We start from the raw sequence: 24190 nt of genomic DNA on the forward strand, positions 1-24190 counted from the left end.
TTGCCAGGAACTCCATCTGGGTTTCCCATGTGGGATACAGGGACCCAGCAAGCACTAGGTCTTCATCCGTGGGCTCCCAGGTCCACCAGCAGGGAACTGGATCAGAAGCAAGGCAGGCAGGACCAGAACCAGCACTCTGATTCGGGGTACAGGCACCCCAAGTGACAGATTCACCTGCTGCACCATAACACCTATCCCCCAAAGTCCCCTTACAATACCAACCGTCCTGAGATGTCTGTCCACCTGCCCACCCTGCCAGACTGTGGGCTCCCTGAGGGCAGAGGCGTTTTGACTTTGATCCCGCCTGTATATCTAGGCACTAACTGCTTACAGCTGGTCAATGAACAGCTAGAAACCCAACACCTATGAGAGCCTGGTGACAGATGGCCTCCAGTAGAAGCTACCCAAACAAGGGAGGAGAGAGAGGACAAGACTAACACAACAGGGCAACGTGGTCGTTAGGAAAATACCTTTATTATGTTGGAAATGCTCCAATGTTCAATGTAAAAACCATGACAATGGCTTTTGTGCAACTTCACAAATTATAGAAAAATGATGTTCCCCCTTCATTACAGAAATCTCACCCCCAAATCAGACCAGGCTCCACTGTGGCTGAAACTCACCAGGAGGGAGGGAGCAGGGCGCACAGCCAGCAGGGCTTACGGCTCCCTGGGCAGCCAGAGGCTTCTCCCGCACCGGGAAGCCCAGGCTGAGCGACCCCTCTGAAGGTGGCTCAACCCGTGGGTGCTGAGGCGGGGCCCTGTCTCGAAGGCCTGAAGAATGACACCAGCGGCTGGCAGGCCATGGTCAAGGCAGCTTCCTGAGGGTGAGAACCACAGGGGAGCCTGCAGCTCAAACCCCTTTCTCTGAAACACAGCCAGGAAGGAGGCTGTGGACACTGGCCAAATGGCGCTCTAGGTTCAGCAACTTCCGCTCTAGCTCAGTTTGCAAAGTTGTCAGACAGTTACTTGAAAACAAAAATCGGAAAACAAACATTTGGTTCTCTTCCAGCTGTGATCAGCAGTTGGTAGTTTTTCTATTAGAAAAAGTCGCTCCTTGCTAAGTCCCCTTCCTTTCGCATCCATGGCTGGGCCGGGGGCACGGCAGACGGCTGTTTGTTGATTTGAGAAAACTGTGAAAATGTTTTGCACTCACATACAAAGGCTGATGGAATCCAAAACCGATCCCATCAACTTTTATGAGCAACATGACTGTGCCTCTTGGGTGTCTCGAGTCAAAACAAGGCAATGGCCTGGTGATTTATAGCTCCCGCTACACATTTTCCGCCTTCCAGAAGGCAGTAGAGAAAAGCCTCTGGCAGGAGCGATTGTAAACACGCCACTGACAGCCTGGACACTTGTTTTTTAAATGCAGCAGGACTTTTTCCTTTGGCCCTGGCTGAGAAGCCAACTCCCTCGGACCACTTTGGGCAGGAGTAGAAGAGAGGGCTCCCCCCGGAAACTAAGAGTGGGGGTCCAGTGGGCCCCGGTGAGTGTGGCCGGGAGCAGCATCAAGGCAATCGGTACATGTATGGCACACGAAGACTGTCCTGTGGTCCCTGGCTGGCTCCTAGGCTCTACCTGGCTGGCCGAGAGGCCGGGGAGGTCCGGGTGGAGTCACCCTAAGGCACGTGGTTGAGGTGGCCCCCATGCCAGGCCCAGAGAGATTATCTCTTCGCACGATTCCAGAAGTGCTGGAAAGCCGAGGAATTGATGACACTTACGATGAGCAGCAGCAGCAGATACAGGGACAGCATGACCGTAAACCAATGGCTGGCAAACCAGGAGAGCTGGCGCGAAGCCCTGCTGATGGGGAAAGAAGGAGCGATGTTGGCAGAGAGAGAAAAACATCTTTTTCTGAAGTGTATGCAACAAGTTCTGGCTCAGAGGGGATGAAATGATGAATTCCATCCTCTGCGTGAGCCACGAAATGAAGCTTCGTGCTCCTCTGCCTGGGAAATCTGGGGCTGCTGCCCTGGCTCCGACACGCCTTTCAACAGAACGTTTTATAGATGCAAAAAGACAGCGATGGGATGAGCTCAGCCCCATCTTCCTTTTATTCTCCCTCCCACCTTTAGTAACCGCTCTTCTCTGAAGCAAGACTCTGGTGTCTAGAGGGATGCCCTAGCTCAGGGTGTCTGCCCGGATGGTGGCAGGAGGCTGGCTATTAAGGAGAAGTCTTTTTGCTTTTAAACACAGACAGACAGAAATCCTAGCTGGGGAAACCCTCTCTGGCCCACAAGGAGCTGACCTCAATCATCCAAGTGTGCACAGCCAAGACACCCGGGGGAGAAGTGGTAAGAAATGGAATTTCCAAGTAGAAAACACCAAGTGATCTTACTAAAGAACAGTGTCCCCGCCACACCCAGTCAAGACACCTATGCCCATTTCCCAAACTTGCAGAGAGAGTAAGGGGTGGTATTTTGTTGGTCTATGAAATCCAGAAGCATAGTAATTACTGGCAGGTACAAGCCAGAGTGGGGATTATTAAAAATGACCCCTTCTTCCTCAGTACCAGCTCGCCTACAGCCAACCCCCACTGGCAGCTCTACTGGGGGGCTCCCACAATGCAACAAGACCTCAACATGACCCTCAACCATGAGAACCCCGTGTTCTCCCACTGCCACACTGGGGAGATGCTCAACACCTTGACCTCAGAGGTAACCTGAAGCATCTCGGGTCCAGAGAGGGACAGGCGCTGGTTCAACAGCCCCTCTGGGAAGTGACTGAGTGGGGCTGCACACACTCCCAGCCAAGGTCCCAGCCACCGCCCTGCCTCCCAGTCTGAGCTCATCAGTGGGTCTCAGACTGAGGTCATGGGCCTCGTTTGGGGCAGCCAGCTTGGTTCCATCCAGTCCCTTGTGCTACTGGTGTCTATGAATCTACCTTCTTCCCTAGAATACTCGGTCCTCGAAGGGCCAGGACTACCTCCTCTCTGACTTACACTCCACCTCCGGGCTGAAGGCTGGCAGGAAAGGGTGCTGACCACGCTGCACGCAACCTGCTGGCCCTCACGCACGGACGGCCCCCCCTTACCTCTTGGCCTGCTTCTGCGAGTACACCAGCAGGTACTTCACCCGCAGGAGCTGGTTATTGGTGACCACAAAGTACTTGGGAGGGATGTCTCCGCCTTCGCTGTGTTTGATTCTCGCTCTTCTGCGGTCTATCTCCTTGGAATCTGAACGACAGTAAAGCACAGCTTTGCTGGGGAGGACCCCGTATCTGATGTGGGCAGGGTGAGCAGGAAGCCCACAAGCCGCCTGGTCCTAAAGGTGGATGGGCCCTGCAGGCTCAAGAACGGGCTGTGGGGACTCTGAGAAGGTCACAGAAAACCGAATTCAAGCGCAACTTTAGTCTAGTGCAAAATAAATTCTTTATAATTTTTTTTTTTTTACTTGGAAAGCAGAGAGACAGAAAGACAAATGTTCCATTTACTGGTTCTCTCCCCAAATGCCTCAGATAGCCAGGTTGGGCCAGATGGAGTCCATAGCCAGGAACTCAAGACCCGGAGCCAATGCCTGCTGCCCCACAGGGAGCACAGCAGCAGGAAGCTGGATTGGAAGTGGAGCTGGGACTTGAATCCCAAGCAGGGTGTTAACCCCTGCACCACATGCCTGCTCCCGTGTTTTGTTTTGTTTTTAATAATACGCACTTTCCATGACCTTTCAGAAGATCCCACATGTGTGACACAGCACTAAAACCAGGAGGCCACAGCAGACAAAGGGGAGGGAGAAAGAAAAGAACAGGAAAGTAAAAGGGACACAGGGAAGAGAACACAGCCAAGAGGGCAGGGCAGAGGGAAGGAGCAAACCCATGGCTCTGGGGCTAGGACCCAGGAACCGGCCTCGCCCTGAGGGCGGCCTCTCAGGAGGTGGTGGGAGCCAAGCCCTGCAGACCTCAGCTCCTCAGAATGCTCACCTCCCACCCTTCCCACCAAGATCTGTTTAAGAAACACAAACAAACAAAAAACCCGCAAGTTTTCTTTTAATAATGTGAAAAACCTCTACCAAGATAAAAAAAAAAAAAAAAAAAGGCCAAGGCTGCCTGTGATGGCACAGATGGAAGGACTCGGACGGCAAGGTTTCCCTTTGGTGTTTAAAGTCACGGTTTGCACACTTCCTCAGCATGAGAAAGGCAAGCATCGGTGCCATCGGCTTGGAGGGTGGTGTCAGACCTGGGCCTGGGCCTCGGGGTTCTGATGGTTTTACCACGGAAGCCAGAACACTCAGTTTTCTCATTTCTCCTTTCCTCAGGGCGACAAGAGCCCTGCCCTGGAGACAGAAGTCAGTTCTATGATGCTCGTCTGCCTCTGTGAGGAGCCGCAGCACAGAGAGGCGCACAGGGCACGAGGTCTAAGGGACACACGTGAGGGGAATGGAGAGGACAGGGCCAGCATAGTCCCCGCCCCTGCAGGGCCCAGCGTGGACTGCCCTGGCCTCAGTGGCTCCCCACACTCCCCGGAGGGCACCGGCGTGCACAGGAGCTGTGCCCAGGGTCCTTAGCTGCAGCTCAGCAAATACTGATTGACTGGCAAGTACATAGCAGGTTCTCTGCTGAGAGAGAGATGCTCCACTTGTTCATTTACCGCACACAGAGTAGCCCCTCCAGGGCCCAAGAGTGAACGAAACCAAGTGAACCCACTTGAGAGTGGGTGAGCCACTCTCAAGGAGCCCATGCTCTGGCCTCACCACTCCCGTTTATTATTTTTTTTAAAGATTATTTATTTATTTGAAAGGCAGAGTTACAGAGAAAGAGGGAGAAAGAAAGATCTTCCATCTGCTGGTTCACTTCCCAAATGGCCATAGTCATCAGGGCTGGGCCAGGCCGAAGCCAGGAGCTTCTTCCAGGTCGCCCATGTGGGCACAGGGGCACAAACACTTGGGGCATCTTCCACTGTTTCCCCAGGCTGTTAGCAGGGAGCTGGATCGAAAGTGGAGCAGCCGGAACACAAACTGGTGCCCATATGAGACACCAGCGTCACAGGCAGCGGCTACACCTGCTACGCCACAACACAGGTACCCCCAACCATTCAACTCCCACCTCCTCCTCAGAGTTCTCCCTGGCCCCCGCTGACCCCACAGGGTGGGTCCTCCCCACTGACCTCAGCAGCCCAAAACCTGGCACTCCCTGCCCACCTCCTTTATAAGGAGTCCTTCATCGTGTGTTCAATCCCTGTGAAGACTGACCCTCCCCTGAGGGCAGGTTTCTGTCCTGCACCGCTCTGAACCCCGCCCACCCCGTGGCACGCGACAGGTGTTCCCCCCAGCGGCTGGGCTGAGTGCTCACTCACCCTTCTTCTTGGTTTGGCACTTGACATCTGGATGGTCGATGACCTCGCACACAGCCACGCAGCTAAGGATGGGCCCGAGGAGGCTGCGCTGCCACCCGTGGCCGTGGGGGCTGTAAATGAGGGCCAGGCTCAAGTCGCTGGTGAGGTAGGTCCCCTCTCCGAACAAGGACGTCTGGAACGGCAGAGGCCAACAGAGGAGAAATGCAGGCAGGTGAAGGTGGAGGTGGCACCGCGAGAAGACACAGGCCCGCCTTCAGTAGAGTTGTAAATAAACACTCCCAACTCCTTCTTTCCCCAGGAGCCAATAGCCTGGGCATCATCACAGTGCTACTCCTGAATACATTCCTATCTGACAACACTTTGATGGATTGTGGGTTTGGCCATCTAGACTGGCAGACTAGCAGTTCCTTGTGGTCAAGGGTGAATGGGAAAAACACAGGTAGCAGAGTCCAAACAGACGGCAATTTCAATCCTACAGCTGCCAAGTTACGTAAACTCTCTGCTGTCTTGGTCTCTCCATCCACCAAACGGCGGGAACAGCACCTCTTCCCCATCTCTGGCTGAGCATGACATGAGATACGCATATGAGACACCAAGCGAGACTCCAGGGAGATGGTGGGTGAGTGAGGAATGGCTTCTATCTGGCAGGCTCTTTGTGCGTTTATTTGGTAATTCCTGCGATATTGAACGCATCCAGCACAGAGCCAGGGATGAGCTTACGAAAGCAACGTCACACTGGGGAGGGAGTCGCATCCCAGTGGGGAGGGAAAAGGAGTGAGTCAGAAGCAGACACTGTGACCAAACGAGGCGGGCCTCTGCGAGAGGCAGGGTAAGTTTTACTCTGTGGGTGGTATTGACCAAGAAAATGCCCACAAACCCAGTGGGGCATGTTCCTGGTGGTGCAGGCTCACTCAGTGCCCTCCGTGAGGAAGCATGCTAGGGGCTGGCGCTGTGCTGAGCGGGTTAAGCCGCTGTCTGCAACACCAGCGTCTCACACTGGAGTGGCAGCTCCAGTCCCAGCTGCTCAGCTTCCAGCTTTCAATCCAGCTTCCTGCACATGCACCTGGGAAGGCAGCAGAAGATGGCCCAAGTACTTGGGCTCCTGCCCGCTGCCTGGGAGACCCAGATGGAGTTCCTGGCCCCTTACTGCAGTTTGGCACAGCCCTCACTATCGGGGAGTGAACTAGCAGATGGAAGATCTGTCTCTCTGTGTGTCATTTCACCTTTCTAATAAATAGATAAATCTTAAAAAAATAAAAATGGAGAAGCGTGCTAGGTGAAGCAGCTGCAAGTGGAGGCTACAGCAGGTGTAGCAACCACAGGCTTTGCCCAGGGTGGATAAGAAGTCAACTGCGACGGCCAACATCATCACGTCAGCCATGCCGACGCAGAGTCCTTCTCAGCACAGCGTTCAGGCAACTGCTACCAACGGCTGGGCTGAAATCTAGCTGATCCCTGGGCCGCAGCATCAGTATCTCAGGGTGACTTGATGAGCTCACGGCAGCACATCCCGTGCTGTGGAACTGACAGCACCGGGCTGCCACAATTCCAAGCCTGGTGAGTGAAGCTTCAGGACAATGAAACAAACCTTCCCCTGGCCTCGGGAAGCTCCTTGCCGGGCAGTGCCCCCATCTCTCGGAAGCTGACACAGACCTCCTCCCAGGAAGCTGGGTGCCCTCTTCTCTGACCCCACACCCACCAAGCATTCACCCTTCTACACCCCATACAACGCTGCCGTGTGCAGGCGTGCACAAGGGTGGGAAGCGTGGGTTATCTCCACCGTGAGGACAAGGTCACAGCTTCAAACGACAGGTGGGATCCCTCAAACAAGCCCCTCACCGAACACCCAGGAGAGGGGGTGGGAGAGGACTGAAGGCGCTTACCAGTGAGCTCTCTGGGGCACTGTGGTGAAGGCGTGGTGCACACCACTGACCTGCACACAGCTTCTCCAGGCAGCTGCAGTGGGAAGCGGAGGCCCCTGGATCCCAGCAGCCTGGCCGTGATGACACGGTGAGGGCCAGCGTGGCCTCGACAAACCCTGACAGCTCTGATGAGATGAGAAGTGTCTCTCTGTAGCCCCAGAAAGGCATCGGCCACAATGGAGCCCAGGGCTCAGCTGGCCTCTCAGATGCTGCCACGACAGGAGGAAAGGCCTGCGGCCCTTCCAAGTGCCCCAGACGCCTCTCTGTCCGCCAGAAAAGCTGCCACCCCTTCCCTGGGGCTTAGAACACAAAGAGCTCTTCACGTGCATGCCTGTTTCCATCCTCACACACACTAAGGGAGGGTAAAGGCGTCCCCTTTACAGAGGAGACTGGAGCCCACAGAGTTTAAGTAAATTTGCCCACAGCGACACAGCCTGCTAAACCTCTTAGCTTCAAAGCCTGTCTATAATCTTCTTCCTACATACTTACTCTGTGCTAAAATAAGTGCAAAGGGATGACAGACAGCTCAGACTCCTAAAAATGGGAGAGAAGCAGCTCAAGGGGATGGGGGTAAGGGGTTCCTCAAGTGCTCCAAGGGTAGAAGCTTCTGGACTCTAACACACATAGGAATCTCTGCAGGTGGATTCTAATTGGGTGGTCTCCGGTGGGCCTGGGATTGCACATCCCAACACCAAGAAATGCTCATTCAATTGGCCTAGAATCCCCGCGGGCATTGGAATGTTGGTTTACAGCTCCCTACGTGACTCCAAATGGGCAGCAAAGGTGGGAACTGATCTTCTCAGTCATAGGCACAGACATCCCCAGGCAGCCTTGGTTAGATGCAGGCTCTGCTTCGGGTCTAGGGTGGGCCGAGATGCTGCATCCCCACAGGCTCCCGCTGACGCTGGTCTGCAGACCCAAGCCACCGCCCCCAGGCCACCAAGCCCCCCAGGCCCTACCTTGTTGAGGTGGCAGTGCAGGCCGTTGTGGATGATGGAATGGAAGTTCTCCAGGCGGCTGCCGTGGAAGGCGTAGATGAGCTCTCGCTCCCCTTTGGTCTCATAAAACTTGGCGTTGGCTGGGTCGAAGTACTCGATTTCAAACAGGAAGTCTGGTGCAGGCACAGGTGTGTGAGGGGCCCCGGTCAGCTTCTGGATCTTTTCAAACTTGAAAACATGAAGGGAGTCACTGTTGGACCTGAGAGCTGGGCAAAGGGGTCACATACATGACCCCCAAGGCCTGGGCTCCATGCCCAGGGGCTGTGCTCATGAGAACAACAGGTTCCTACAATGAGACGCTGGGTCACGTTCACTGTGCAAGCTCGAGCCCACTTGCCACCAACAGCGTTTTCCCCGTCCCCGCAGTGGGCTGAGAAGTACTGCTTGCGACACTTTTAATGTTCCAAATGCTTTCACACCTATGTCCTGCATTCCATTTTGACAAAGGGCAAAAATGGCCACAAATGTTTCCTGCATTCCTGCCAGTGCCCAGAAAGTCCACCAAGATTCCACTGACAGATGAGCTGTTCTCCACCACTTGAATCTGGGCTCGGCCCATGGGACCCGACATCCACACGGCAAAGACCCGGAAAGAAGGAATCTGGGGCTGGCACTGTGGAGTAGCGGGCTGGCCCAGCACTGAGACGCTGGCATCCTATGTGGGCGCTGGTTCAAGTTCTGACTGCTCCACTTCTAATCTCCCTGCTAATGTGCCTGGGAGAGCGGCAGAAGATGGTCCAAGTGCTTGGGTCCCTGAACCCACATGGGGGAGTCAGATGAAGCTCCTGGCTCCTGGATTCAGCTTAGCCCAATCCTGACCATTGCAGCCATTCCGGGGTGAACCGATGGATGGACGATCTCCGTCTCCCTCTCCCTAACTCTGCCTTTCTTCATCTTTTCCAAGGATTTATTTATCTATTTTGAAATCCAGAATTGCAGACAGAGGCAGAGACACAGAAAGAGGTAACTTTATCCTTTGGTTCACTCCCCCGATGGCTGCAATGGCCAGGACTGGGCCAGCCCAAAGCTGGGAGCCAAGAACTTCATCCAAGTCTCCCATGTGGGTGCAGGGGCCCAGGCACTTAGGCCATCTTCTGCTGCTTTCCTAAGCCATTAGCAGGAAGCTGGATTAGAAGCGGAGCAGCTGACATATGAAGCAGCACCCGTATGGGATGCCAGCACTGCAGGCGGTGGCTTAACAATGCCAGCCCCCTCTTTCTTTCAAATTAATTAATTAATTTAAAAAATAATGACTAGACCTGCACTTCCTTGCAGGGCACTGGGCACCCCTCACTCCTGCCCTGGGTAATCTTCTGTAGAGCTAACCTCATAGAAAAAGACCCCAGAACACCCATGAGGCCACTCTCGACCATCCAGCCCCAAAGAGCCACCTGCGGATCCCGAGCACCACAGGAAGCATTCATGGACTGGTGTGGGGGCCGGTCCATGGGATATGGGAGAGCGAGCTCCATCCTCCAGGACAACAGCCTCCTTCAGGGCAGGGGCTACGCCACTCTGCTGTTTGCAAACTAGAGCCGCCCAGCAAAGCTGTCTCTAGCAAAGTCTCGACTGAATGAGGAAACTATGCCCCAGGCAGAGTTATCCTTATAGAAAGATCAGGACCCTTTATCCTGAGGTCGGGCCTCTCCTGCTTTAGTATGAAAACACCCTTCTGTGAAACGATGATACAGGGTAGCGAATGACCTCACTAGGGTAAGATACAACCTGAGATCCTGGGCCCCAACACACCACATTTTAATGGAAACTTAACTGGTCCCTATCAAAAGTCAAGGAGCCTGGGGCCGGTGCCATGGTTCACTTGACTAATCCTCTGTCTGCGGCACCGGCATCCCATATGAGCGCCGGGTTCTAGTCCCAGTTGCTCCTCTTCCAGTCCAGCTCTCTGCTATGTCCAGGGAAGTCAGTGGAGGATGGCCCAAGTGCTTGGGTCCTGCATCTGCATGGAAGACCAGGAGGAAGCACCTGGCTCCTGGCTTCAGATCAGCTCAGCACCGGCTGTGGCGGCCATTTGGGGCGGGGGGGGGGGGGTGAACCAACAGAAGGAAGACCTTTCTCTCCATCTCTCTCTCTCACTGTCTAACTCTATCTGTCAAAAAAAAAAAAAAAGTCAAGGAGCCACACTGCATCTTCTTTAGCTATAGCTCCCAACATCTGGTAGGTGTTTGATATACCTGTGAGGATGAATGAATGAATGAATGAATGAATCTCGGTTTACCAGATGACAACAGTGGAAGCCAGAGATGACCTAGGAAGCTGTGGCTGAGCCTGGGCAGGAATACGGATCTCCCGACTCCCACGGCGGGGCTTTTTGTGTCACTTTAGCATCCAGCACTGGGGGAGGAGGTCCATAGACACCAGAATCCAAGCTACCAAACTCTTGGCCACTGAGCGAAGACTTCTCTCCTTGGCAGGAGCCTATCAAACTGAATACTCTTAAATTGAAATGAAGTGACTAACAGCACAGATCAACCCCTGCTTCTACTCAAAGGAAAGAGCACCAGGCTGGGATTCCAGCCCCACACCCAGGTCCTTGTCACCCCAGCCTGTGCCCCGGAGACACCTGTCAAGCAAGGTAAGGTGAATGATGCAGAGTCTCACTTGTGCCACACTGCGCTGGGGGTGCACACGTCCTGTCTCAGCCCTCCTTTGGGGTAACTATAACAATTAATACAAACAGGGAAAAAGAAGACTTAATAATCAAGGAAGTGGAATTAGAACGCAGAGACTCAGGTTTCCACTACTCTGAGTTCTGCCTCTCTGTTTCCTGACAACTGGGCCAAGTCAATGCTTCTTCTGAAATGCTGGGGTCCACCCTGATCACAGTGCCTGGAGGTGCATATTAAGTAAAGCGATATGCAGGGACCGACACTGTGGTGTAGAGGATAAAGTTGCCGCCTGCAATGCCAGCATCCCATATGGGCGCCAATTCGAGTCCCGGCTGCTCCACTTCTGATCTAGCTCTCTGCTATGGCCTGGGAAAGCAGTGGAAGATGGCCCAAGTCCTTGGGCCCCTGCATCCACATTGGAGACCTGGAAGAAACGTCTGGCTCCTGGCTTTGGATTGACCCAGCTCCAGCTGTTGCAGCCAATTGGGGAGTGAACCAGCAGATGGAAGACCTCTCTTTCTCTATCTGCCTCTGCCTCTGTAACTCCACTTTCAAATAAATAAATAAATATTTTAAAATAATTAAAAGAGACAAGACGCAGCTTTGCACTGCTAGTGCAGTGGGCCTGACCTCAGACAGTGTCTCGGGGTGAGGTCTAGAGTTCTACATTTTCAACACACTTGCCAGGCCATTCTGGGGCCCATCTGGTGCTGTCCCAGAGCCCTAAGTCCTCCAGCCCAAAGTCTCACCTCTGCCTTGCCGGCACTGTGGATCGTCAGGGCCTTGGAGGATAAGATCCAGCTCACCAGGTCCCAGGCCCGCTTGTCGTTGTCGCCCGAGGACTGGAGCAGCTCTTTCAGGTTGGGTAACCTGCTGGTGTCTGCAAGCTGAAGCCAGGGGACAATCTCTGTTAGCAAGGATCCAGGACACAATAACCGGGCACCCTCTGGTGGCGAGGCAGGCAACTTGCACTCCTTCCCCAACAAGGAAGTTCCTAGGAGGGGGGCCATGCAGGCCACAACACCCTTTCCAAAGAATCCGAAAGCTAAAACCCTAAACTCTGAACGGCTTGCTTTGTAGCTCACTGGGTATAAAACCTGGCCTGTGCCAAGGTGAGGTTTGTCTAGGATTCACTTACCCTACTTCCTGTTACCATCACTCATTTGACTGCAGGAAGAGTAACACATCTAAGTAGGGGACACCCTGAGGGAGGTGTTGCTACTACATGGTAGGTGCACCTGTGGGTCAAGGGTGAGATAAGCCTTTTTCTTCCGGCATGAGAACCGGTTCACTTGCTGTTAGCGCTTCCCCTGGAGATGAGTGAGCCGGCCACACTGATCATGGTAAACACAACCCAGGAGAGTAACCCGTGTCCAGCCTGGGAGGCCCGGGTTTCCTCGAGCATGGTGACCTGTGGGAAGGGCCCTGGCAGCTGTGCCCACGACACTCAGGAGAGCCAAGCTTCTTGGGAAAATGGGGCTTTGGGGAAAATGGGGCTTTGGCACTGAGGCCACAGCAGCAGGTCATCTCCGTTCTAAAATCGGTAGGAGGGGCGCAGCGGGTTAAGCCATCACTTGCTTGTGACAGCAGAATCCCAAGAGTCCCAGCTGCTCTGCTTCCCATCCAGCTCCCTGCTAATGTGTCTGGAAAGGCATGAGAATGGCCCAAGGACTTGGGTCCCTGCCACCCACACCCACACAGGAGACCTGGATGGAGTTCCAGGCTCCTGACTTCAGCCTGGACCAGACCCGGCTGTTTCAGCCATTTGGGGAGTGAACCACTGGATGCAAGATCCCTCAGTCTCTCTCTCTCTCTCTCTCTCTCTCTCTCTTTCTGCCTTTCAAATAAATAAATCTTCAAAATGTAAAATCCTGAGGCACATTTGGTGCTTTCTTTTGTTTTTCTTTTTACATTGATTTATTTATTTGAAAATCAAAGTTACAGAGAGAGAGAGAGGGAGAGATAGAGTGGTCTTCCATCCTCTGGTTCACTCCCCAGATGTCTGCAATGGCTGGGGCTGAGCCAGGCTAAAGCCAGGAGCTTCTTCTGGGTCTCCCACATGGGTGCAGGGGCCCAAGACTTGGGCCATCTTCTGCTGCCTTCCCAGACGTGTTAGCAGGGCGCTGGATCAGAAGCGGGGCAGCTGGGACAAGAACCGGCGCCCATATGGTGTTGAAAGCAGAGGTTTTACTGTATGGTGCTAGGATTTCTGATGCGGGACAGGGGACCTGGACTAAGAGATTGTGACAAAGCGTCTGCAACTTTTGCCCAGAAGTGACCGCTGACCCAGCCTCTCTGACCACACCTCTGGACCTTCCTCAAGCCCTGCCCTCCCCACCAGATGGGCGCTGCCCATGAGCATGACATGGCCCAAGGGACACCCAGGCACCCTCACCCTCCTCCAGACCCCTGACTCCCTCAGGCCCAGTACTCTCTCCTCAGTGTAGCCAGGCTCCTGGAGGTCAAGGCCTGCCTGGGTTTCCCTAATCCTCATCTCTCCTGGCCGCAGAGGGAGCAGCATGCATGCCAGAGTCAGATCTCAGTTCGAATCCTGCTCCTCAGGCAAGGCAGGGGGGGCCTGCCTGGCACCCGTCTCCCCTGATGCGGGGGCCCCACCAGCTCCACATGGGGTGACAGGAAGGTATGAGAACCTAGGGCCTGCTCTACACACATCCATTTCTTTTCCTCCCACCTGTACTCCTGCCCAGACACCAGCTCCCGACCTTGGCCTCTGCTCGGCCTGGCTGTAGTTGGCACTTTGTGAATACAACGAGTTCTTTTCCATTTTGCTGACTCTGGGTTTTTCCCCTTGGATCAAAAATCACAAACCTCTCGGGCCCATTTTATTCCTATCTATTTCCAAGGACTCGTTGAGTAGCCTCAGACTTCTGAGAAACCTCTCTCCACACCGCGGAGGTAAGGATCGAGGAAGAAAAAAGATCCGTGGAAGGATAACTACTTACTGCTCCACAGCACCTAACTTCCCCCTCTCCCACTGTGCACCCCAGGGGGCGGGGGGACTGTGTTACCAGGGATTGTTTGCTGAGCGGCCACTATGAGTCAGGCCCTGTGCTGGATGGCTTGGAGGGGGGCACTAGAGATTTAAAAAGAGCCCCCAGACACCAGCATTGTGGTGTAGCAGGTAAAGCTGCCACCTGCAATGCTGGCATCCCCTATGGGCATCAGTTCGAATCCTGGCTGTTCCACTTCCCATCCAGTTCCCTGCTAACGCACCTGGGAAAGCATGGAAGATGGCCCAAGTGCTTGGGCCCCTACGCCCATGTTAGGGACCCAGATGAACCTCCTGGCTCCTGGCTTCCACCTGGCCCAGACCTGGCTGTTGTGGCCATCTGGGGAGTGATCCAGCAGATGGAAGACCTCTCTTTCTCTCTCTCTCTCCCCCTCTAACTCTGACTTTCAAATAAGTAAATAAAATCTTTAAAAGTTAAAAGGGCCCCCAGTCAAGAAGAGAGGCAGAAAGGTCCATAACGATGACTTCAATATTAATTAAATATTCATTGTCATAACAAAGATAGATACAAACTACTAGGGGACTCGCGCTGTGTGACAAGAGGGTGGTGTCGGGAGGGGCTTCAGGAGCAGGTGTCGTGGGACCCAGTTTGCTATGCAGACACAGAAGCCTGACAACGTGATGTGTGGGCGGGGAAAAGGATGTGGCAAGGTTAATCCGGCAGCCGGGGTCCAAACCTGGGCTCTCAGCCCCCTGCTAGCTGTGTGGCCTTGGATGGGCTGTTTGACCTCCACGTCAGTCTCCTCAAACACATAACTGGGATGGTTTTAGCAGCCACTTCACAGCATCCCGGCGAGGGCCACTCGTGTTCAACAAGGAAAGGAAGGTCCTGGGCATTCTCCCACGGAGGTGTGACTGCTGAGGAGGGTCTTGTCATCCCTGACTGCAGGTGGCTCTGGGGTGGGAGACCGGGAAGGTGACCGACCCGAGGCCAGGGCCTTGTACTCCACGTGGGACCCCTGGGCTTTGCTTGGCAGGTAACATGGAGCCACTGCAGGACCCTCAGGGAGCTACCTTTCCCGAAGGCCACCCCCCGCCCCAGCAACCTGGGGCACATCTCAGTCTCCCCATTCCTTCTTCTCCAGTCCTGGTCCACACTTGCTATCCCACAGCCAGAGCCAGAGCCGCACCACTGCTCTCCCCACTCCGGTTCGCAAATCCCATCAGTCTAGACCTGGATGCAGGGAGCCCCTGCTGAAGGAGGGTCCAACGGCCAGCGCCCCTGTAGGGACGCAGTCTGGGCCAGTGGAAGAGATCCTGCACAGCTCTGAGCTAGCCCCAGGCCCTGCCTGAGCTCGGCTACGGGGCCAGTCTCCTCCAGGTCCCCACTGCCACCTGCTGGGTCGGGGCCCCTGCGGTACCCTGCCCCTCCCTGCCCCTCCCTGACTCACTTTCCATGCTTCTGCATTTCAGCAGGGCCCTTTGGGGACCAGGCACACAAGTAAGGCTGCCAGATAAAGCAGTCTGCCCCGAGACATTTACATTTCAGATAAACAGGTTTAGTTTATTTAGTTTTTAGCACAAATAGAAACCATGAAATAGCTGGGGCATGCTTACACTAAATTATCTGCGGTTCATCTGAAATTCAAATGTAGCTGCTTTACCTTTTATCTCTGCTAAGTGTAATGACGCTGCCCTTAACAAGGCCCTTGGTTCTGCCTCTGCCCAACAGCACCTGCTGTCATCAACTCCCTCCCACCCCCAGTGCTGGTCCCCAAGTGACCCAGGTCTTTCCTCCACATGCTTCTGCAGCTGCTAACGTGACACTGCACCCAGTCTTCGAGGCCAGTCTAGAGTCACTTCCCCTGTGAAGCCTTCCCGGACCACCCAGGACCCGTGTGCTCAGTGGTAACAGCAGAGCTTCCTGTTGGTGCGTGACCCTCTGGGGCTATCTCACATCTCATTGGGATAAACACTCCCTGAGGACCAACCACATCCGATCTATCCTAGAGCCTCAGCAGCCAGCCTGGAACCCACACACAGTTCAGAACGCAAGAGTAATAGAGGGGGCCGGCACTGGGGCGCAACGGGTTAACACCCTGGCCTGAAGCGCTGGCATCCTATATGGGCGCTGGTTCGAGACCCAGCTGCTCCACTTCCAATCCAGCTCTCTGCTATGGCCTGGGAAAGCAGTAGAAGATGGCCCAAGTCCTTGGGCCCCTGCACCCACATGGGAGACCCAGAAGAAGCTCCTAGCTTCAGATCAGCGCAGCTCTGGCCATTGCGGCCAATTGGGGAGTGAACCATCAGATGGAAGACCTCTCTCTCTCTGTGTCTCCTCTCTCTGTGTAACTCTGACTTTCAAATAATAAATAAAATAAGTCTTTTAAAAAAAAAAGAGTAATAGAGGCTGTTGGTTGAGCCTTTACCACGTGCAGGCACTGGGCTAAATCCCGGGCAGGGGTCATCTTAGTCTCACAAGCACCTTGTGAAAAGTGAGGCAAGTGAGGCGACTGAGGCGTGGAGATGCCAAGCACCTTATGGAGGATCATGCAGCAGCCAGGCACGGACACGAAGCCAGGAGGAGCCCATCCTCCTAGTCCTGATGCTCTCCCACTGAACGAATGGAGGAATTTAGCAGTGGACTGAAAATTTTACCCCAAGGACCAAGCCAGAAGAACTTTAAGAGGCTGCTTGGGGACACACATTTGGCATAGCAGTTAAGTCACCACTTGTGATACCTGTGTCCCATACTGGAGTGCCTGGTTTGAGTCTCGGCTCCTCCATTTACAACCCAGCTTTCTGCTAATACACACCTGGGAGAGAGGAGGTGATGACTCAGGTAACTGGGTCCCTGCCACCCACATAGGAGACCTACACTGCATTCCAGGTTCCTGCTTTCAGCCTGGCCCAACTCCAACCACTGTGGGCATTTAGGGAATGAACCAGCTGATGGAAGATTCTCTCACTCTCTCTCTCTCTGACTGTGCATCTATACCTTTCTCTATATATGTCAAATAAAATTTCTTTTAAATCGAGGCTGGAGCCTGCCCTGTGGTATAGTAGGCTAAGCCTCCACTTATGATGCTGGCATCCCATTTGGGTGCCGATTTGTGTTCTGCTGCTCCTTTCCCGATCCAGCTCTCTGTTTATGGCCTGGGAAAGCAGTGGAAGATGGCCCAAGTGCTTGGGCCCTAGCACCCAGCTCCTGGCTTCAGATTTGCCCAGCTCCAGCCAGTTGTGGCCATTTGCAGAGTGAACCAGGGGATGAAATACCTCTCTGTGTGTCTCTCCCTCTCTGTCTATAACTCTGCCTCTTAAATAAGTAAATAAATCTTTAAAAAAAATCCAGGCTGCCTAGGTTAGCAGGTATGCTGCTGGAATGCCCTCCCCAGGTTAAGAGAGCCCAGACGCTTCTGGCTATGACAAAGGCGTGGAGCAGGGAAAGAGACAGCAAACCTCCACCTACACATGCGTTCTGATCTACAGATCCTGACACCGGACGGCACTGACCCAGAGACGGACAGATGAGAACATGCGTGCAGGAGGGAGGCAGGCAGGCGTTTCTGGGAGCTGGGGAGGAGGCAGGAGGAAGTTTATGGAGCAGGCAGAACAGGAGTGCCTGTGGACTGACAGGGAGGGCTCTGAGAGGCGCTCTGGGCAGGGAAAGAGCTGGCAGGCAAGCAGAGAAGTGAGTGGCTCCTGTCCCCAGAGATGGCCCCAGGCTCTAGGACCAGAGAGGTAAAGAAAATGAGTAAGAGAGGATGTGGGAACAAGTGTCGGGGGCTGTTGAACTGGAGGCCCCGGCCTTGAGAAAGGCCCAGCACCAGCAGCCTCAGCTGATTCCCCTAGCAAGGGCCACCTCCACTGAGACTGCCGGGCCTCGGATTCTGTTTTCTTTTAAAAAGAAATCAGGAGGGACCGGTGCTGTGGCACATCGGGTTAAATTCCTGGCCTGAGGCACCGGCATCCCATATGGGTGCTGATTCTAGTCCTGGCTGCTCCTCTTCTGATCCAGCTCTCTGCTGTGGCCTGGGAAGGCAGTGGAGGATGGCCCAAGTCCTTGGTCCCCTGCACCTGCTTGGGAGACCCGGAAGAGGCTCCTGGCTCCTGGCTTTGGATCAGCACAGCTCCGGCCACTGCAGCCATCTGGGGAGTGAACCTGCGGATGGAAAATCCCTCTCTCTGTCCCTACCTCTTTCTGTAACTCTTTCAAATAAATAAAATAAATATAAAAAAAATCAGGAGTCAGTTGTTGTTGTTGTTGTTGTTTACAGGCAGAGTTAGACAGTGAGAGAGAGAGACAGAAAGGTCTTCCTTCCGTTGGTTCACCCCCAAAATGACCACTACGGCTGGCACGTTGCGCCAATCTGAAGCCTGGAGCCAGATGCTTCCTCCTGGTCTCCCATGCGGGTGCAGGGCCCAAGCACTTGGGCCATCAGGAGTCAGTGTTTAGCCTCGCAGTTAAGATGCCCTCATTCCACATCATAGCATCCAACACCCAGCTCATAAAAGACACGGATTGAGTTCCCAGCCCCCAGCTTGGGCCTTGGCCTAACCCTGGTCATTGTGGGCATTTGGGGAATGAAGCAGCAGATAGAAGCTACTTTCTCTCTGCCCCTCAAATAATTTTTTTTTTTAATTAACAGGACCAGTGTTATGGCATAGCTGGTTAAGCCACTTGTAATGCCAGCATCCCATATGGGTGTCAGTTCACATCCCAGCTGCTCCATTTCCAATCCAGCTCCCTGCTAATGTGCCTGGGAAAGCAGTGGAAGATGGCCCAAGAGCTTGGCCCCTGTTACCCACTTGGGAAAACAGGATGAAGCTACTAGTTCCTGGCTTCAGCTTGGCCCAGCCCTGGTTGCTGCAGCCCACGTTTAGGGAGTGAACTATGGGATGGAAGATCCCTTCAAATACATAAATCTATTTTTTAAAATTTAGCAAGCTGTTCTTTCTGTGATTTCTCAAATTCTAAAAAGCCACAGGACAGCCGGCGCTGCGGCTCAATAGGCTAATCCTCCGCCTAGCGGCGACGGCACACCGGGTTCTAGTCCCGGTCGGGGCACCGATCCTGTCCCAGTTGCCCCTCTTCCAGGCCAGCTCTCTGCTGTGGCCAGGGAGTGCAGTGGGGGATGGCCCAAGTCCTTGGGCCCTGGACCCCATGGGAGACCAGGAAAAGCACCTGGCTCCTGCCATCGGATCAGCGCGGTGCGCCGGCCGCAGCGCGCCTACCACGGCGGCCATTGGAGGGTGAACCAACGGCAAAAAGGAAGACCTTTCTCTCTGTCTCTCTCTCTCACTGTCCACTCTGCCTGTCAAAAAAAAAAAAGCCACAGGACAAACAAAACCTGTCAGCCCACAGAGCACAGGTGGGCAGCCTCTGCGGTGGGCATTCAGGAAGGATGTGGCTGGAGAGCTGGCCGGGCCAGGCCTCACCGAGGGGCAGAGCTGAGGCCTCGGGGGTCTGAGAAGGGAGGTCTCCAGGTGAAGAGGTGGTCCGGGCAACTGGGCTGCCAAGGGCAGGGAAGCACAGGAGACAAGCAGAGGAGAGGACTCAGCCTCCAGGTGCTCAGCTCCAGGACTCAGCACTCGAGCAGGCGCCAGGTAGCTGGAGACACTTCGCAAACACCCAGGTCACAAGGTCCTGGGGAGGGGGCCCAGGAACCTGCGTCTGCAGAGGTTGCCACAGGTGATTCTACACCAGGAAAAGTGGGCACTCAGGTTTGGATGTTAGGCAGTGCTGGCCTACAAAGGTGTGGTAGCAGGAAAGAAAGACCATCTGAAAACAATACTCGCCAAGGAAAGCGCCAGAGGTCACAGTTACTGGATGTGGGAGGAGGTGCTGAGAAGGAAAGGGACTCAAGGTATGGCCAGAGTCACCAGCCTCGGGACCGGAGTGGCCCCTGGAGCAGTGAGGTGTGCAGGTGGGTGGAGGCGGCGAGGGCACAGAGGAAGACGCTGCTTTTGCACACAGGTGCAAGGTCTGACCATCCAGGTCTGCAAAACGACTGTTCACACAGGAACCATCACGGGGACCCTTTAAAGCAGTGGTTCTGGGGCCAGCGCTGTGGCATAGGTTAAGCCTCTGCCTGCAGGGTGGGCATCCCGTATGGGCACCGGTTAGAGTCCCAGCTGCTCTACTTCTGATCCAGCTCCCTGCTGATGCACCTGGGAGGGCACTGGAAGATCGCCCAAGTGCTTGAGCCCCTGCACTCAAGGGGGAGATCCTTTGGCTTGGCCCAACCCAGGCCGTTAAGACCATTTGGGGAGTGAACCCGTGGATGGAAGACCTCTCTCTCTCTCCTTCTACCTCTGCCTTTCAAATAAATAAATAAATCTTTAAACAACAACAACAAAAGCAGTGGTTCTCTCTCCAAGTTGGCATCACCTGGGAGCAAGACAGAACTGTGCCATGAGCCCGTGATTAGCTGATAAGGACGAGGACAAGGACAGAACCTACACTACTCAGTTGTTCGGAAGGTTAAATGAGTTACTCGAAGCGACTGCTCAGGTCAGTGCCAGGCAAATGCAATCAGTATCATCGTACGTGCTGCATGCTGCACTATTATTGGCCATCAAACACTCAACAGAAAAGGCCTGCAGTTCTGGATGGTAGGGGAGGGGTGGATCCCACCCCCTCCATCCACCACACCATTGTCCCTGGAACCTCTTCCCAGCCGCACACCCGCCAACAGGGACATCACTTTGTATCTACGCCTGTGTCCCTGTCTTTACAGAGCTGTGACCTCTCACTGCAATCTGAGAGACGGAATCCTTCCGTGAGAGGTCCAGTGTGCACGCGCATGCACTGAATCTGATGTCATTTCTTCACTCAGAAGGTGCGTGCTCACGAAAATGATCAAATCATTTACTAGGAGAATAAAAACAACATATTCCCCACAAGCCAACAAAAAAGTCCCAAGGTCCAGGCTGCACCCCAAGGCAGTTCAACCAGAATCTTTCAGCTGAGGCCCGGACATCAGTTTTTAAAACTTCCCGGGTAACTTCAACAGCCTTGTAAAGAATGACCTCCGGGACGGGCATTTGGCCCAGTGGATAAGATGCGCATTTCCCGTATCGGAGCTCCTGGGCTCAAGTCCTGATTCCAGCTTCCTGCTAATGCACACACACACACCCCCCGGGAGGCAGCAGATGATGAATCAAGGACTTGGGTCCCTGGCACTCAGGTGACAGCCCTGGACTGAGTTCCCAGCTCCCAGCTTCAGCCTGGCCCAGTCCTAGACCCTGTAAGCGTTTGGGGAATGAACCACCAGTGAACAGGCACTGTCTCTGCTCTCCTCTCACCCCCACGAATAAATCAGGTAAGATAAAAAGCACAAACAAATCCAACCAATCCCAAAGCTCCCTCTGCATTTATCCCACACTCATCAATGAAACCTGATTGGGTCTGTCAAGACCACCTTTAGGCAGGAAGAGATCCACCTGGTAACACAAACTGCCCCACCCCCCTCCCGCCTCCTCCTCCTGACATGCTCCGCCCCCTGCTGCTGCAGGTGCGCTTTCTGGATCTCCCAATCCCCCGTCCTCCAAGGATAACACTGGACACGTCTCAGGGCCTGCACGGCCTGGCTCGGCCTGCTCTCTCCCAGCCCCCACGGTAGCCACACTACAGCACAGACTCGCCCTTTTGGCAAGTTCACCCCTCCTGGAATTCACTCTTCCTCTTCTCCGTCCCTTGAAATCCTCCACGTTCCCAGGATCTGAGCATGACATTAGCCATCCCTCTGGCTGCTGCGCCCTGGCCAAGCCCACTGCTGACAGCTGAGGTCCACACTATAGCCCACACTACAGCGGAACCCACTGCTAAGCTCTCCACGTGTGTGTAAGTCCATAACCGCAGCACCTGGCCCACAACACACACGTTCCATAAATATCTGTTGTCTGCACCAAAGGAAGGTTCAGCCCCAAGACCTGAAATCACAAACTCGGAAAACGGAGCACCTGCCCTTGCAAAGCAAGCCACGTGGGGAAGCCAGGCAGCTTGCCCGTCTCCTGCTTCCCGGACCCTGAGACGCTGGGCCTCGTGCTCAGCCTGAAATGCCCTCACCAGCTGGCTAGGATGGGCTTCAAGATCCACATGGGACGAGGCAGCTCAGCCTTGTTTGTGCTTGACTTCGGAGGGAAACTCACACTGCCGACCTCATCAGGGATAACGCTAGGTAGCTGGTGATTCTGAACAGCCCCTCTCATCTGTGGCATGTGCGGTTCACTACATCGTCGAACACGAGGAAATCACATGAATTTTGCAATCCTGGGATAAACCCAACCTGGTCAGGAGGAACCAGCCTTTGTTATGCAGTTAGTTTTGGGGATCCTAGTATTTTGTAGAGGGTTTCTGGCATTCCTACTTGAGTGAAACTGGCCTGTAATTTACTTTTCTTGCATCCCCCTTATCAGAGTTAGCATCCAGGTAGTGGGTGGCCTCTTAAAACTGGATTACTTACTCCCTCCGTAACTGACAACTCACCAAGGAAGTGAGCTAGGCCTAGAGTTTTCTTAGAAGGAAAAATCTTTGATGACTTATTTCAGATCTTTAATAATTATGGACTATATTGATTTTCTATTTTTAATCAACTTTGGTATTTTTTTCCAGGTAATTCCAACAATTCAGGTTGCAAAGATAACTGATGGGGGTGGGGGTTGGCGCTGTGGCGCAGCAGGTAAAGCCGCCGCCTGTGACACCGGCATCCCACATGAGTGCTGTGTTTGATCGGGCTGCTCCACTTCCCAACCAGCTCCCTGCTAATGGTCTGGGAAAGAAAGGAGAAGATGACTTAAGGGCCTGGAACCCTGCCACCCACGCGGGAGACCCGGATGACGCTCCTGGCTCTGGCCTGGCCCAATGCTGGCTGTTGTGGCCATCGGGGGAGTGAAGCAGGGAATGGAAGAGTTCTCTCTAACTCTTTCAAATAAGTAAATCTTAAAAATAAATAAATAAAACCTTTCTGGAAGGCTTACCCCCCAAGGTCAACTCTGTAAGAAATGAGTGCCCTGAGCCCTCAGGGAGGAGGTCACATATGCACTGTTTGTTAGCTTGTAAGAGTACTGATCATTTAATACTGCATCTAAAGATCAAGGCCTGGGTGGCTTTGGTGACTTCTGGTGTCCAATTATTTGCAAAGGGGCGGGTCACTTCCTAGTTACACAGAACAGAACCCGACTCAGATCAACACCCTTTTTTGCTGATCATGCTAGAAAATTCTGCAGATGACTCGCTCCTGGGACTCCCTTGTCTTTGACACTAGGTGCTTGGGAGTGAGTGTTCCGAGCTCACGGAAACCTTCCCCACGGCCCGAAGTCTGGGGGTTGCCACGTCCACTCGGAGCTGCCCCCGGCTCTGTGTGCACGGGCCACTCGGCCCAGGACGCAGTGGGCAGCGCTGGGGCAAAGCACACTCACCAGGGCCTCAAAGTCCTTACAGTCGTGGCGGGCGTAGGACGCGGGGAAAGGCCGCAGCACCGAGTCGCGCTTGTAGCTCTGCAGGGCCGAGGCGAAGAGGCTGCACCGGAGGTCGGCGGCCAGCACGTCGCGGCCCGCAGCCTCCCTGGCGGCCGCCCTGCCCGAGGGCTGCATCCCGCTCCGGGGAGAGGCCGGGCCTCGGGACAACGGGCTGCCTGGGGCCGGGGTTCCCGAGCCTGCGGAGGAGCCGGGCACGGGGACGAGGTGACAGCGGTGAGAACCCGCTGGCTAGCGTCTCCTGCGGGAGCTGGGCCCGCGCGCTCGCCGCCGGAGGGCCGGATCCGTGCGGGGAAGAGGCGGCCGGGACCGCAGGTCAGCACCAGGGCTGGGCCCCGGGATAATGGGGCCGGGGTCCCAGCCAGGGGAGGGGCTGTGACATGGGATGAGATGACAACGGCGGGAACGCGCTAATGCGCGTCCCGGGCAGGAGCCGGGCGCGGGCTGCCCGGGGTTGCGCGCCGGAGCCCCGTCCCCGCGCCGGGCCTTCCTGCCCCGCCTCCCGCCGCGCCGCCGAAGCCCCGGCGCTCGCCCGGCTGCCCTCGGCGCCGCCTGCGCGCCGCTGCCCGCGCCCAGCCCGCCCGGCTCCCGCGCGCCCGCCCACCTGCGCTCCACGCCGCTCCGGCTTCTCCCGCCCCGCCGGAAGGGCTGCGCGCCCGCCTGCCCACCCGAGCCCCTGGGCTCCACCTGCGAGGCGTGCAGCCGCCCGGGATGGACGCTGACCCGGGCGCCCCGCCTAGACCCGCCCGTGCACTTGCCTTTGTCCGGGGTCGGAGGACTGCGCCTGCTAGGCTCGCCCTGGGGAAGTGCTGCTACCTGCCGTGTCCCTCTGAAACCGTGCAGAGGGGCCCGCTAAGCTAAGGCTCCGAGCGGCGCGATGCTGGCTCGAGGGCCCACAGCCAA

At 55.0% G+C, this 24190-nt stretch overlaps 1 protein-coding gene across 4 annotated transcripts; it reads right to left on the reverse strand.

The window, feature by feature from the left end:
• Positions 1 to 455: 455 nt before the first annotated feature.
• PARP16 (poly(ADP-ribose) polymerase family member 16) lies at positions 456 to 23772 on the reverse strand. Of its 4 annotated transcripts, none has more exons than XM_062206142.1 (7): positions 23231 to 23772; positions 11586 to 11723; positions 8171 to 8377; positions 5290 to 5461; positions 3036 to 3177; positions 1724 to 1802; positions 456 to 1132 (listed from the first exon to the last, which is right to left on the reverse strand). In XM_062206142.1, the coding sequence occupies exons 1-7, from the start codon at positions 23402 to 23404 to the stop codon at positions 1040 to 1042; spliced, it is 1005 nt and encodes a 334-aa protein (XP_062062126.1). In that variant the 5' UTR covers positions 23405 to 23772; the 3' UTR covers positions 456 to 1039. The 4 variants fall into 4 exon arrangements, with proteins under 4 accessions (XP_062062126.1, XP_062062125.1, XP_062062128.1 ...); XM_062206141.1 differs by having other exon boundaries at positions 1724 to 1805; XM_062206144.1 differs by having other exon boundaries at positions 1035 to 1802.
• Positions 23773 to 24190: the final 418 nt, after the last annotated feature.

Source organism: Lepus europaeus, chromosome 11, assembly GCF_033115175.1.
Source record: "Lepus europaeus isolate LE1 chromosome 11, mLepTim1.pri, whole genome shotgun sequence".
NCBI lineage: Eukaryota > Metazoa > Chordata > Mammalia > Lagomorpha > Leporidae > Lepus > Lepus europaeus.